General features: G+C 36.6%; 1 protein-coding gene and 1 pseudogene across 1 annotated transcript in view; one reads left to right on the forward strand and one right to left on the reverse strand.

Annotated features, from left to right (window-relative positions):
- ZGRF1 (zinc finger GRF-type containing 1) overlaps nucleotides 1-15,610 on the reverse strand; it is a 96,783-nt gene that overhangs the window by 65,136 nt on the left and 16,037 nt on the right. Inside the window, exons 5-8 of the mRNA XM_078069108.1 lie at nucleotides 14,653-14,838; nucleotides 12,051-14,328; nucleotides 6,004-6,077; nucleotides 1,593-1,643 (exon numbers count right to left, since the gene is read on the reverse strand). Coding sequence (XP_077925234.1) covers nucleotides 1,593-1,643; nucleotides 6,004-6,077; nucleotides 12,051-14,328; nucleotides 14,653-14,838 — 2,589 coding nt within the window. The remainder of the gene's footprint in view (nucleotides 1-1,592; nucleotides 1,644-6,003; nucleotides 6,078-12,050; nucleotides 14,329-14,652; nucleotides 14,839-15,610) is intronic.
- On the forward strand, nucleotides 2,593-3,681 carry LOC118533932 (large ribosomal subunit protein uL18-like; annotated as a pseudogene).

Here is a 15,610-nt window from a genome sequence, read left to right on the forward strand (position 1 = left end):
AGGGAGTCTGCTTCTCCCTCTGACCCTCCTCCCTCTCATGCTCTCTGTCTCTCATTCTCTCTCTCTCTCAAATAAATAAATAAAAAATCTTTAAAAAATAAAAAAATAAAAAAATAAATAAACAAGAAAAAAATTTTTATGTATAAAAAATATAGAGAAAAAAATTTCCTCAATAGACAGAAGAGGTAAAGTAGCATATTTCTTCAAATAATGATAACCTTCCACTAATAACACAATACATTAGCACATCTGCCAACTACTCTTGAAAACATTCAACTCAAATTTTAGAATTAGGGGCGCCTGGGTGGCTCAGTTGTTAAGCGTCTGCCTTCAGCTCAGGTCATGATCCCAGGGTCCTGGGATCAAGCCCTGCATCGGGCTCCTTGCTCCATGGGAAGCCTGTTTCTCCTTCTCCCACTCCCCGTTTGTGTTCCCTCTCTCACTGTGTCTCTCTCTCTGTCAAACAAATAAATTAAATCTTTAAAAAAAAAAAATTTTAGAATTAGAATTTTCTAATACAGTGAGTTTAAAAACCAATTAGCACAGCACCTTACTTCTGCTTTGTTATGTGTAGCTAATTGTAGAAATAAAATTAGCAGAAATAAAAAAACAGTGCCATTAAGTATATCCTCAAAGAGCACCCTAACTTTAAATTTTGGAAGTTTTTCTATCACTAATGTACATGAAGAGGTTGCTTCAGAAAGTTATAATATGAAAGGTATTACAAAAATGCAAATATTCTCCTATATTAATGCTAAAAAGATTTAAATAAATTTTTTTTACAAAAGATAAGACCTTTTTAATTCCTGTAAGATTACAACAGATTTTTAAAATACATATATTTATTTTAAATGGCAACTCATAGGCGCACCGGGGTGGCTCAGTTAGTTAAGTGTCTGCCTTCGGCTCAGGTCGTGATCCCAGGGTCCTGGGATCAAGCCCGGCATCCGGCTCCCTGCTCAGTGGGGAGTCTGCTTCTCCCTCTCCCTCTGCTGCTTCCCCTGCTCATGCTCTCGCTCTCTCAAATAAATAAATAAAATCTTAAAAAAATAAAAATAAACGGCAACTCATTCTGGAGAATGATAGTGTTTATTTCCAGTTTATACTTTGTGATAACTGTCCATGAAAGAGTTTAAATCATATTTTTTCAAGTGAAAAAAAGAATTAAGAATGTGATCATTTGTAAGCTAAATAATGCAGTTGCTAATTATGATTTTATACATTTGATCTTATTATATAAGGATGAAAAATGATTGAGCCACCACTATGTGAATTTTACTTGTTTTGTTTTGTTCTTTTTTGGCAACAGAGTTGCAGGTACAGCTATAATAGTCAATGTCAATTCTTGGATTAAGTGATGATTGTAAGTTTACAAACTTATTTGTGATAAAAGATTTGTCATTTAACCAAATCCTATTGACCACACAGGCCATTTATACAAGACAGTAGGCTCACCTAAATAAGTATAAAGGGGTAACTAATTAGAAATGATATTGAAACTGACAATATAAAATATAAACATAAAACTATATGCCATACCTATATATACAACTACAATTTCTGGCTACTTTATATTTTAAAAATTAACTCACCTGCAAAGACTGAAGTGGTTCACTTGCTTCAACTTCTTTTTCTGTTATAATCTTAGGAACAAAATATTAATATAAGAATAACTAAAAGATACTAGTAAGTTATAAATAAAATATAAATTTCTATTAGACATAAGAAAAAAAGAACACTATCACTAATAATCAAAAGAGCAAAAACTAAATGTTAATTAAACACTATTCTGACTTAACAAGAATTGAAAATTTTTTTTTTTTTTAAGATTCATTGGGGCACCTGGGTGGCTCAAATGGTTAAGCTTCTGCCTTTGGCTCGGGTCATGATCCCAGGGTCCTGGGATGGAGCCCCGCATTGGGCTCCTGGCTCAGCAGGGAGTCTGCTTCTCCCTCTCCCTCTGCTGTTCCCCCTGCTTATGCTCTCTCTCTCTCTGTCTCTCTCTCTGTCTCAAATGAATAAAATCTTAAAAAAAAAAAAAAGATTTATTTATTAAAGTGGCAGAGAGAGCGTGAGAGGGAGGGGAGGAGGAGAGGAAAGAGAGAGAATCTCAAACAGACCTCGCACTGAGCACAGAGCCCAATGCCGGACTTGATCCCACAACCCCAAGATCACAACCCAAGCCGAAATCAAGAGTCAAACGCCCAAGCAACCAAGCCACGCCGGTGCCCCAGAATTGAAAATATCTTAGTACTGGTGATTGTGAAGTGAAATAAATATTCATACTATAAAGCAGTTAAGATTTTTAGATTTGACAGTGTAAATCAAGAAAATTGTTCTTAGCCTTTCAAGTTATCAGTTCCACTTGTGGGACTCAAATCTAAGGAAATAACTTAAAATGTAAACACTGATTTATGTGCAAAAACATTTGCTAAAGTTTTATTTATTTATTTATTTATTTAGAAATAATTTAAATGTTCAAAATAGGGCATTGCTTATCCAAAGCATAGAACATCCACAGGATGGGATGGTAAGTAACCTCTAAAAGATATTTAACTGCTGGTCTGTGGTGAGCCACCAACGTGGTCTCTGTTCCGCAGGATGGCATTTGTTAAAGTTGTCAAGAATAAGTCTTACTTTAAGAGATACCAAGTGAAATTTAGAAGATGATGAGAGGGGGCACCTGGGTGTCTCAGTCGTTAAGCGTCTGCCTTCAGCTCATGATCCCAGGGTCCTGGGATCCAGCCCCGCATCGGGCTCCCTGCTCAGTGGGAAGCCTGCTTCTCCCTCCCCCACTCCCCCTGCTTGTGTTCCCTCTCTCGCTGTCAAATAAATAAATAAAATTTGAAAAAAAAAAAAAAAAGATGACGAGAGGACAAAACTGATTACTATGCTCAGAAACACTTGGTAATTCAGGATAAAAATAAATACCAAACACATTAATATTAATACAGGATGACAGTTTGTGTGGCCAACAGAAATATCATTTGTCAGATTACTTATGCCCACATAGAAGGAGATATGATAGTTTGTGCAGCTTAAGCTCATTAACTCCCAGAGTACGGTATGAAGGTTGACCTGACAAATTATGCTGCGGCATATTGTACCAGCCTGCTGCTGACCCACAAGCTTCTCAATAGATTTGACATGGACAAGATCTATGAAGGCCAAGTGGAGGTGACTGGAGACGAATGCAATGTGGAAGCACTGATGGTCAACCTGGTGCCTTCACCTGCTATTTGGATGCAGGGCTTGCCAGAACTACTGGAAATAAAAATTGGGGGAGCTGTGAATGGAGGCTTGTCTATTCCTCACAGTACCAAATGATTCCCTAATTATGATTCAGAAAGCAAGGAATTCAGTGCAGAAGTACATCAGAAGCACATCATGGGTCAGAACGTTGCAGATTATATGCGTTACTAATGGAAGAAGATGAAGATGCTTACAAGAAACAATTCTCTCAATACAAAAAGAACATAACTCCAGACATGATGGAGGAGATGTGTAAGAAAGCTCATGCTGCTATATGAGAGAATCCAGTCTATGGGAAGAAGCCTAAGAAAGAAGTTAAAAAGAAGAGGTGGAACCATCCCAAAATGTCCCTTGCCCAAGAAGAAAGACTGGGGAGCTCAGAGGAAGGCAAGCTTCCTTAGAGCTCAGGAGCAGGCTGCTGAGAGCTAATAAACCAACCCACAATTTTCTGTGAAGATTTTTCAGATAAAGACAATAATAAGCTTACTCACCAAGCAGCTAAAAAATTAGCTAAACAAATAAGTAGAAGATATATTTAAGAAGTATCTTAATAATGTGAGAAACAATGTATTAAGGGGAAAAGATATAAAACTATTTGTACACATCAATCTAACCATATTTTTAAAAATAGGCCCCAAACATTAATAATAAATATCTATCAGTGATAGGGTAAGTTTTATTTGTCTTCACTTTTTTTTGTATTTAAAAAAGAAGAAAAAAATAGTAACATGGAAAATAGAGTAAGATACAAAATGGGGGCAAATGAAACATTTCACTTTCTTTTATTTCAAACATGTCTTCTAGAAAGAGTAGTGCCATATAATGAGTATCCCTCCAAATATGCTAAAAGCATCCCCAAGGGGTGCCTGGGTGGCTCAGTCGTTAAGTGTTTGCCTTCGGCTCAGGTCATGATCCCAGGGTCCTGGGATCGAGCCCCACATCGGGCTTCCTGCTCCACAGGAAGCCTGCTTCTCCCTCTCCCACTCCCCCTGCTTGTGTTCCTTCTCTCGCTGTGTCTCTGTCAAATAAATAAATAAAATCTTTAAAAAAATAAAAAATAAAATAAAAATAAAAGCATCCCCAAGAAGAAACACTAATTCTAGAATTTCAATGTATTCTAATTAGTACTATAATTTTTATAATATTACCATGGTTCCTAAACTGTTCAACAAGGTACTTTGAGATGCCAGAGTGAACTCAACAGGACCTGCACAAAATGTTTTAAATTTAAGGGAAGGGGTGTCTGGGTGGCTCAGTGGGTTGAGCATCCAACTCTTGGTTTTGGCTCAGGTCATGATCTCAAGGTTGGGAGATCGAGCCCTGCATTGGGCTTTGCGCTCAGCAGAGCCGCTTAAAAGATTTTCTTCCTCTCCTTCCCTCTCTGCTCCTCCCCTGGCTTGTGCATGCTCTCTCTCTTTCTCTCAAATAAATAAATAAAATCTTTCAAAAATTATAAAACTTGGGGCGCCTGGGTGGCTCAGCTGGTTAAGCGTCTGCCTTCAGCTCGGGTCATGATCTCAGGGTCCTAAGATTGAGCCCTGCATCAGGCTCCCTGCTTAGCGGGGAGTCTGCTTTTCCCTCTCCCTCTGCCCCTCCACACCATTCATGCTCTCTCTAGCTCTCTCTCTCTAATAAATAAAATCTTTAAAAAACATTACAAAAATTTAAAAATTTAAATAAATTTAAGGGAAATACAGTGTCACTTGACATCTGTTGATCACTGAATGAACTACTAACTCAAGGTAGTTCATTTCAACATCAGATCTTTTTTTTTTAATATTTTATTTATTTATTTGACAGAGAGAGAGAGACATCGAGAGAGGGAACACAAGCAGGGGCAGAGGGAGAGGGAGAAGCAAGCTTCCCGCTGAGCAGGGAGCCCAATGTGGGGCTCGATCCCAGCACCCTGGGATCATGACCTGAGCCGAAGGCAGACGCTTAATGACTGAGCCACCCAGGAGACCCTCAACATCAGATCTTATATCATCTCTTTCAATGGCATTATATCTTTGTAAAGTTGAGTTTTCAGAAACTGCTATGATAAAAATCAATTACCATGCAAAAATCAATGAGAACAAGAAAACTAATCTATTTTAAGGTTTGAAAAGTTACGCAGTGCCCAACAAGCGCATACATCCCATTAGTAATTGCGTTTAATTAAAAATAAAATGCTTACATTGGGCTCCGCACTGGGGGGAGCCTACTTTAAAAAAAAAAAAAAAGCAGGATGGGGGAGTGCCCCTGGGTGGCTCAGTCAGTTAAGCACCAACCCTTGATCTCAGCTCAGGTCTTGAGCTCAGGGTCGTGAGTTCAAGCCCCGCACTGGGTTCTGTGCTGGGTGAGGAGCCTACTTGTAAAGTAAAAAGTAAAGTAAAATAAAATAAAAGGCATATAGTAATCATTTCACAATATATACATGTATCAAATCATTATATTGTAAACCTTAAACTGATATAATGTTATATGTCAACTATATCAATAAAACTGGAAAAAAATAAAAATAAAAAGCTTACTTAATTAGTAGGACATAATACTTATTAAGTTGTTTAATACTACTAACTACTTAATAAATGGAACTGCTAGGCTCCTTTTTTTCCCCCCAAAGGATGTAATGAAAATAATTACTGAGATACAAGGTCGGGGGGGGGGTCATGAGATAAGATATATTGGGACCCTCTACATTACTGTAATCTCATTACAAAGAACAGAACATTCTATATCAAAATAAAAGAATATAGGAAAAAAATGTACCTGATGAGAATCCTGGTTCAGATGAGGCAACTTTCGTAAAGCTTGTGAAACTCCTGCAGTCAATGGTTTCCTAACTATAGTAAATAAAATAAAATGATTTTATTCATCATACATACAGTGTTTTAAACTTTAAAAACTTATTTCTAGGGGAGCCTGGCTGGCTCAGTCAGTGGGGCATGTGACTCTTGATCTCAGGGTTGTAGGCTTGAGCCCCACACTGGGCAGAGGTTACTTAAAAATAATAAAATCTTAAAAAAAAAACAAAAAACCTTATTTCTAAAACTGAATGAAATGAGGAATACAACTTAAACTTGAAGATGAGGTATTCTTGATAATTGTTGAATCTGGATTTTGGATATTTCAGGATTCACTGACTATTCTGTGTATCTGTGTAGTGTATATGTAGTCAAACATTTTCAAGATAAAAATTCAAGAAAAAGGGGCGCCTGGGTGGCTCAGTCAGTTAAGCATCTGCCTTTGATTCAGGTCATGATCCCAGGGTCCTGGGATAGAGTCCTGCTTCAGGCTCCCTGCTCAGCAGGGAGCCTGCTTCTCCCTCTGCCTGCAGCTCCCCCTGCTTGTGCTCTGTGTCAAATAAATAAAATCTTAAAAAAAAAAAAAAGTAAGAAATAAGAAAATGTTGATTTTTTTAAAATTCAAGAAAAAAGAATTTTTTGGTTACTTTCTAAGTCAATAGTAGAAATGCTTCCTTTTGTTTTTTCAAACTAATTGAAAAAATAAATACCAAGTCAACAGCCAATAACCTACACTAAAAAATGCTAAAAATGAGATATTAACTGTTAGAATAAAGCCAAGACCATTACACTGCTGCTATGTGCAAACAGACAACAAAAAAGCACTTAATGCTATTTCTATCTTAAACCCATTTAACTATGGTTTGAGAAAAAAAACTTCAATTATCTTCTAAGTACATTGTGCCAGACACTGGGAAAACAGCAGTTTCTTGAAAAAGGAAGGCCACAGAAGATAAAAAAAAATAAACCAGATAAATTCAGATTATGATACAAAAGAGCTTTGTAATAAAGGTTGATAGGACAGAGAGTAATGTTAGATAGGATGATGGGAAAGATCTTTTATGGGAAGTGACATTTAAGTTGAGATCTGAATACAAGAAAAAGCTACCAGCTATGCCAGAGGTAAAGATGTTCAGAAAAAAGTCAGAACACATATAGAGTCTCCCACCAACAGGAGAGTTGGCAAAGCTACAGAATGAAAAAGAAGAGAGGGTGGCCAGGCCATACCACCTAATTGAGTATCTGTTTAAAAATAGGATTTTTGGGGGCATCTGGATGGCTCAGTTAGTTAATCGTCTGCCTGCGGCTCAGGTCATGATCCCAGAGTCCTGGGACAGAGCCCCACATCAGGCTCTCTGCTTAGCAGGGAGCCTGCTTCTCCCTCTCCCTTTGTCTGCCACTCCCCCTGCTTGTGCTCTCTCTGTCAAATAAATAAATAAAATCTTTAAAAAAAAAAAATAGGATTTTTTTTCCTTAAAAAGGTACATATTCAATCATTTCAATTTCTTATAAAGTCACCAAGAAGACTATAATTTTAAAGTGATTATTAATAAACAAATAGATTATTATTGTAAAAATGAAAATCAGAGGCACCTGGCTGATTCAGTTGGGGAGCATGCAACTCTTAATCTCAGGGTCATGAGTTCAAGCTTCTTTTTGGGTGTAGAGATTATTTAAATAAAAAAACTTTATTGTAAAAAAAACATAGCTAAATCTAGTGTAAACTTCAGTTTTAGTCAATTGTTACTTCAGGTTTCATTATTTTCCTGTTAAAATTCAGAATACATTAAATGAAATCAAAATAAGTAGATTTTGGAACTTGATGTTATTTCTAAAAAGGGCTTTAAAAAGGCACTTGGTGAAAATTGTATTTTTTCCTTTATGCATTCACTCAAGAATAAAACCCTAAATGAACATTTCTAAGATATATTCAGTAATCTCACAAAAACTTTAATCTACTGGAAAAAAAATTTTTTTAACACTTTCACACATCCTAAATTGGTGGCAAAACCGATTCTCATTCCATGAAGTCAATTATTATATTCCAATAAATAGATTCAAGTTTCTCAGATTGTCTCAAGAAAACCAACTTATTTCTTTGTAGAGAAATATATCAGAAAACAAATAGTCAAGGGGCGCCTGGGTGGCTCAGTCGTTAAGCGTCTGCCTTCGGCTCAGGTCGTGATCCCAGGGTCCTGGAATCGAGCCCCACATCGGGCTCCCTGCACGGCGGGGAAGCCTGCTTCTCCCTCTCCTACTCCCCATGCTTGTGTTCCCTCTCTCGCTATGTCTCTCTCTGTCAAATAAATAAATAAAATCTTTTAAAAAAAAACAAAACAAATAGTCAATCCTCATTACTCACAGAACCTACCTACTCACTAAAATTTATTTGGAACCCCCAAATCAGTACCCTGTTTTTTTGAGGTCATTTGTAGACATGCAGAGCTACAAAAAATGAGCTGCCTGACATACATTCCCAGCTGAGGGAGAACAAGGTGACACTGCCTCCTTGAGCTCTTACACTATAAACAAGTGTCCTTTTTGTGGTCTTATTTTAGTACCTTTTTTACACTTTGGGGCTTTTTGTAGGGGACTTTGCTATTTACAATATTCCCTATGCATACTGTCTAGTGTTCCTAAGTGCAAGAAGGCTGTGATGTCCTTTACGGAGAAAATGTGTGTTAAGAGAAGTTTTTCTCAGGAATTACTCATAGCGCAGTTCACCACGAATTCAATGTTAACAGATCGACATTAATTAATGTCTTTAAATAGAAACACTCATAAAAACAAGATTTTGATCAATTGATAAAAATGCTCTGACCAGAGGTTTGAAGGAAAGTACCCCTAAAAGCAATGACTCATTTGTCACTAATTCAGTGTTTGTGTTGATTCAATAGAACATAACTACCGCAAATAATGAGAATCAACTGTAATCCTCTTTCCAACTTGATGAGAAAAAAGATTTCTTCTTTTTTTTTTTTAAAGATTTTATTTATTTATTTGACAGAGAGAGAGAGACAGCGAGAGAGGGAACACAAGCAGGGGGTGTGGGAGAGGGAGAAGCAGGCTTCCCGCTGAGCAGGGAGCCCGATGCTGGGCTCGATCCCAGGATCCCGGGACCATGACCTGAGCCGAAGGCAGACACTTAACGACTGGGCCACCCAGGCGCCCCGAAGAAAAGATTTCTTAAAACTAAATTCTATAATTCCTGTATCTTCATATAGGAATTTATATCCTTATATATTACATAATTATATCTGCCCCTACTTATTTTTCATGAAAATTTTTTTCCTTTTTATTTAGAAAATAAACTATCAATTGCCATCAAACTTAACTACATTTTAAACAAACATTTCAGGAGGTACAATAATTTATTCTTATCTTTCTCAGGAATCCCTTGAGGTATTTAAATAAGAATTCAATTTTAACTTTTGAGTATCCTAAAGTACCCTGTTCATTCACAATTATATGAACCTAATATTTATATTTATTAATATGTCCTACATTGGTTTTCTTTTTTAAAAAATGCTACTGGCAACATACCATAAGCAAAGTCAAAAGACCAATGACATATGAAAGAGAATATCTGCAACACACATCACCAATAAAGGGTTAGTATACCTAATATATGAAAAAAAAACCTCGGGGTGCCTGGGTGGCTCAGTCGTTAAGCGTCTGCCCTCAGCTCAGGTCATGATCCCGGGGTCCTGGGATCGAGCCCCGCATCGGGCTCCCTGCTCCGCAGGCCTGCTTCTCCCTCTCCCACTCCCCCTGCTTGTGTTCCCTCTCTCGCTGTGTCTCTCTGTCAAAGAAATAAATAAAATCTTTAATAAATAAATAAATAAATAACCTCTTAAAAATCAATGAGAATAAAAAGACCGACAGCCATTAAACATCTGGACAAAAGGGGAGGACAGTTCATGAAAAAAGATGTACAAATGATGCTTAAACATATGAAAAGATGTTAAATTTCACTTGTAGTAAGAGAAATACAAATTTAAATACACTGAAATGCCATTTCTCATTTATCAGATTAGCAAAAATTCCAAAGCTTGGGAACACACTCTATTGGCAAGACTGTGGAGAAAAAAGCACTCTCATACATTACTGGTGGGGATAAGAAATGGAGGGAATTTTGAAGTTTCTAATAAAGTCACACATTTACCCAGCAACCCTACTGGCAGGAATTTGTCCTGAAGACACACCTCAAACAATATGCAAACACGCACACACATATATATACATATATATGGCTACTTAATATCACATTATTTGTAATAGGAAAGTATTGGAGACAGGTTGCATAAATGATGGTTCATCCACACAGTGGAATATTACACAGATGTAAACAAAATTAGGATGTGTCCTATGAATTGACATGAAGCAAACTCCAGGATATATGAAGTGAAAAAAAGGTGCTGAAGAATATATAGAGTATACTATCTCTTGTTGAATAGGAAGGGAACAAAAATGTAAATTATGGAGGTATTTATTTTTGCAAAAAGAAACATAGGTATGACATATTGGCTATGTCTAGCAGGTAGCTAAGAAAAGGATGAAAGGCATAATGAAGGCATCTGACTTTATGTTTTTATACAGCTTTGATTCCTGAACTAGGTTAATATTTTACATAATCGGAAATAAAAATAAATCAACAAGGATGGGCAAAAAAGTCCTCATACTGAATATAAACAGTGAATTTAACTATATTTACATCAAATTATAACATAATCACACTGAAGAAAATAACCCAAGTAACTTTTTTTCAAAAATATTTGAGAGAGAAAGAGCACCTGTGTACGCACACCTGAGCAGGGGAAGAGCAGAGAGAGGAAATCTCAGACTCCCCACCGAGCACAGAACTGGATGTGAAGCTCAATTCCACAACCCTGAGATCATGATCTGAACTGAAACCAAGAGTCGGACACTCAAAGAACTGAGCCACCCAGATGCCCCACCCAAGTAACTTTTGAACATAATACTCTATGTATTTTCAGTAGGATATGTTGCAAAAACAAACCAAAGAAGGGGTGCCTGGGTGGCTCAGTCGGTTAGGCATCTGCCTTCGGCTCAGATCATGATCTCAGGATCCTGGGACAGAGCCCCGGGTTGGGCTCCCTGCTCAGTGGGGAGTCTGCTTCTTACTGGGCCCCTCCCCACCACTTGTGCTTTCTCACTCTTGCTCAAATAAATAAAATCTTAAAAAAAAAAAAAAAAAAGGATTTGTGAACTTTACAAATTTGTAAAGGTTTTTTGCTAGTAGTGATACCAGTGTAACAATTAGGAAGCCATTTGATATGTATTGTAGAATTGAGGAAGTAAACATACTAATGTTGTTGGGAACCAGGGACTTTTCTCATTTTGGTAGTAAAGTAATATAATCATGAAATTGAGGAAAGACAGGAAGAACCCAGTGGTTAAGAATTAGAGATATCAATATGAACTCATGATTTTTTAAAAAAGTATCTTCTAACACATGTCCAAAAATGTATGATAGGAATGGATATTCACATACATACCTGCTTATATGTGCCTGTATATGCTTATATATGTACAAAATATTTCCAGAAGGATACCCTGGAAGGAAACTGTGGCTAATTCTGAGGAGTGGACTGAAGGACTGTACTAGAAAGGTGACTTCCTTTTCACTATATTATCCTCTATTGGAATTGATTTTACCAAGTACACATATTACCTATTTAAATACTATGTAATTCTGAGGTGCCTGGGTGGCTCAGTCGGCTAAACATCTGACTCTTGGTTTTGGTTCAAGTCATGATATTGGGGTCATGAGATCAAGTCCTGCATCACACTCTGCGCTGGGCATGGAGCCTACTTAAGATTCTCTCTCTCCTTCTCCTTCTGCCCCTCCCCCAGCTCACAGGCGCACCCTCTCTCTCAAAAAAAAAAAAAAAATTTACTATGTAATTCTTTAATGTAGCCTCCAAAGCAAATACTTTTCAACCTCTGAGCTATACAGAGAACAATCCAAAACAAACATGCCAATCTAACCTTCAGGATTGCTATCTGGCTCATAAGTCCACAGAGTTCCTTGTTGCTTAAAGGTAGCATATTTCTTTTTCAATATTTCCAAGCCTTCTAAAGCCGTACTGTGTTCAGACAATGACTTTAAAAGGGAAATGTTATTTACTAGTCCAGAGAGTTCCAAAGGATTTCTAGGACTATTCCAATATTGTTTGCTTTCTCCATTAGTTTCTACTTCAATATGGTCATGGTCTAAACTTCTAATGCTTCGCAAATCTTCAGATTCAGGAATATATGCTTCTGTGTCTTTGGAAATAGGATGCTTTTTTTCCAGAGGGTACAAAGAACTGGAAACTTGGGTATTTGATTTATCAAGAGCAATACATTCTTCAGAGTGATTATGATTAACGTTTAATTCTTGGATACTGATGTTGCTGCTTGAAGTTGACAGTAAAACCTGTTCATCATTTTTGTCTAAGTTACTTCCCATAATAAGAGTCTGAGGCTCAGTCTGTTCTGAGAATAGGCTATTTTCAGGAGTCTGATTAGTGGCTATGTTTATACAAGGAGTATGTAAATTCAAGCTTATACCTTTAGATTTATTCAGTAGTGAAGCAATATCATAGTTAATTCTGACTTTTTGAATAGATTTATTAGCATTTTCATTATTATCTATAAATACATTATCAGTTCCCTCTAAAGATGAGTCAAAACTGCTTAATGTGTCACTACACTCTTCTATTTCTTTTCTAATGTTTCCAGCTTTCCAAGGTCCTGTGTCAACACCTACACAAGCTTTATCACAAAATTGTGATAGCAGAGTCTCTTTAATAGGAAATGTCTCTGTAGGTTTATCCCTGATAGATGTTAAAAGAGACAAATGTTCACTGCCAACTTTCTTACAGCTTATATCTTCACATCTCTTCTGAACACCTGAACTGCTGTCATTAACCAAAGCTTCTCTTACCCAACCCTCTGAATCCTGGGAAATTTTGTTGTCTTCCTGTGATTCCTCCTCAGTGTCGCTGGTTTCAAAATTGTTCAGATTAAAAGTCACCTCCACAAGTGGCTGTGTTACATTACTCATAGGTTCAGGAATACTATTAAGACTTCCATTATCAGTATTACTTTTAGAAAGCATGTTGGTAAAGTCATCAGAGAGCCTAGAATTGTTGCTTATAGAAGACTCAGTTCGCAGATGTTCAGATTCTGGCAGGAATGACATTGGCTGTTTATATTTCTTTTCTGGTGTTCCACATAGATTTATCTCCTGAGCATTTTCTCTAATGAGAATTGATCCTTTTAGACACATCTGGTCATTCTGTCTAACAGATATTTTATTATTTTTTCGAATGTCAGATTCTGATAATAAGCCATCACATTCCATACTTCTACAGGTAACTGGTAAGCTGTTGCTTTTACAGAATGAGGGAATTTCTAATTTTACTTCCTGATCCAAAGATTGATCATTATCATCTACTGGCTTGTCTTCATTATACTTTTTACCCTTTTCAGCACATGTTTCAAACAACTGTTTCCTTTCTTGTACCAAAAGGTCTTTCAAATTTAAATCTGTATTATCTCCCTGGACCTTGGGTTTCCTTTCTGTATTATTTCCATCTTCAGTAGAAGAATGTGCAGGTGAACTCCGTGAGGATAAATACACGGCCCATCGGCTTTTATTTCTCATGATATTTTCTGATTGGTGCTGGTGGTGTGAACTGTCTGTGCTCTTCTTCACCTCAGCACACTCTTCTTGTTCAGTTATGCACTTTGGTTTAGTAGGAATGCTTTCATTTCCTTGTAGTTGTATCTGAGGGAGATGTTCTGTAATCCCAGAATTTAGTTCTTTACACACACCAGTTGATTTGGACTTCAGAAGAGCTAATATCTGTGCTTTGCTTCTGATGTTCTGTGAAACTCCTAAACAGTGAGATGTCAAACCATCTTTTTTTATGGCCTCATTGGTCAGTACAGAATCTGAATGCTTATTTACAGAATAGACAGGAGAGCAAAAATAATTTTCTTCACATAGCATTTCTGGGTTATTCTTGAAGGATGGAGTAGAGACAATAGAAGAAAAATGTAAGCCATTTGTCTCTCTGTTCTTGTAAGTGATACTCTTCTCAGGGTCTGTTGGCATATTATTTATATCTTTCTTACCAGTAGTAGAAAACAAAGGAGGTGTGCTGTAGAAGGGAGAGAGAAAAATAGGACCAGGTTTCTTAGCCTCAAGTGATGCAGCTGATTCACCATTTTCTGTAATAATCATTTTCTTTGGCACTTGACGCGGTCCTCGAAAACCCTAAAAATATTAAAACAATTATTAGCTGTTCCATTATCTATAAAGAAACTTTGATATGAACTGGCTAAAAAAAAAAGAAAAAAAAAGAAAAAGGAGTGTGTCTGTTTTGCAAGGTAAAGTAATAAAGATATAAAATTTACAAGATTAAAATGTAAACACTCATTTGTATTAAGATTTTTCTAGTTAGGGTTTACTTCCTCTCCACCTAAACATATATTATGAAGTACCATTTTAATGATAGAGTGCAATAGTTTCAAATTCACTACTTCTTGAAACAATATTATAAATATATATTGATTTATTATTTTCAACAGAGAAACTTACAGTAAACTTCCTTTTTAAACCAGCAGGCTGACATCCAAGGGACCGGCCAGAGGATGTAAATCTCCTTGGATTTAACTCCGGTGCTTCTTTAATGACATCCTGTTTAATACCTATGCTTCCAGCAACTTTAACCTCCTCAACTGTGATTAAGTACCGATCACTTTCTAAGTCATCTCCAGGCTTCACCTAAATTTTAAAGAATAAATTTTAAAAAACAAATAAATTTTAAAAAATAAATTTAAAATCATATACATCTAATTATTTAATTATGTGTTCCAATAGGTCATTAGCACTAGCAAGACACAATAGATAATAATTGTTAAATGTATGAATCAATACCTAAATCTTCATTTATTATTATTAGACTAGTTGTCAAATAAGCACAAAAAAGGAAAATAATATAGCAAAAATTTTTCATTAATTTGTTTATTCAATAACACATATATGAGACCCTTTGTTGCATGCAGGAGGTACAAAGACAAGCAAGACAAATATGCCCCTTCTCAAGGAGTTCACTAAGAACCCATACAACTAAACGTAATTTTTAAAATTAGAGGTATCAGGGCGCCTGGGGGGCTCAGTCGTTAAGCGTCTGCCTTCGGCTCAGGTCATGATCCCAGGGTCCTGGGATCGAGCCCCACATCGGGCTCCCTGCTCGGCGGGAAGCCTGCTTTTCCCTCTCCCACTCCCCCTGCTTCTATTCCTGCTCTCGCTAACTCTCTCTCTGTCAAAATAAATAAATAAAATCTTAAAAAATAATAAAAAAATTAAAAAATTAAAAAAAAAAAAGATCATCAACCTAGTTGGTGATACACAAAATCTGTGTATTATCACAGACAATATGCTTAGTCTTTCCTAATGAAATGATTTAAAATGAAATAATAACAACAGTAGTTATGCCCAATTAAGCATCTACTAAGATAGTGCTTTTCATAGACCCTTTTGATAAATACAAAAA

Source organism: Halichoerus grypus, chromosome 3 (genome assembly GCF_964656455.1).
Source record: "Halichoerus grypus chromosome 3, mHalGry1.hap1.1, whole genome shotgun sequence".
NCBI lineage: Eukaryota > Metazoa > Chordata > Mammalia > Carnivora > Phocidae > Halichoerus > Halichoerus grypus.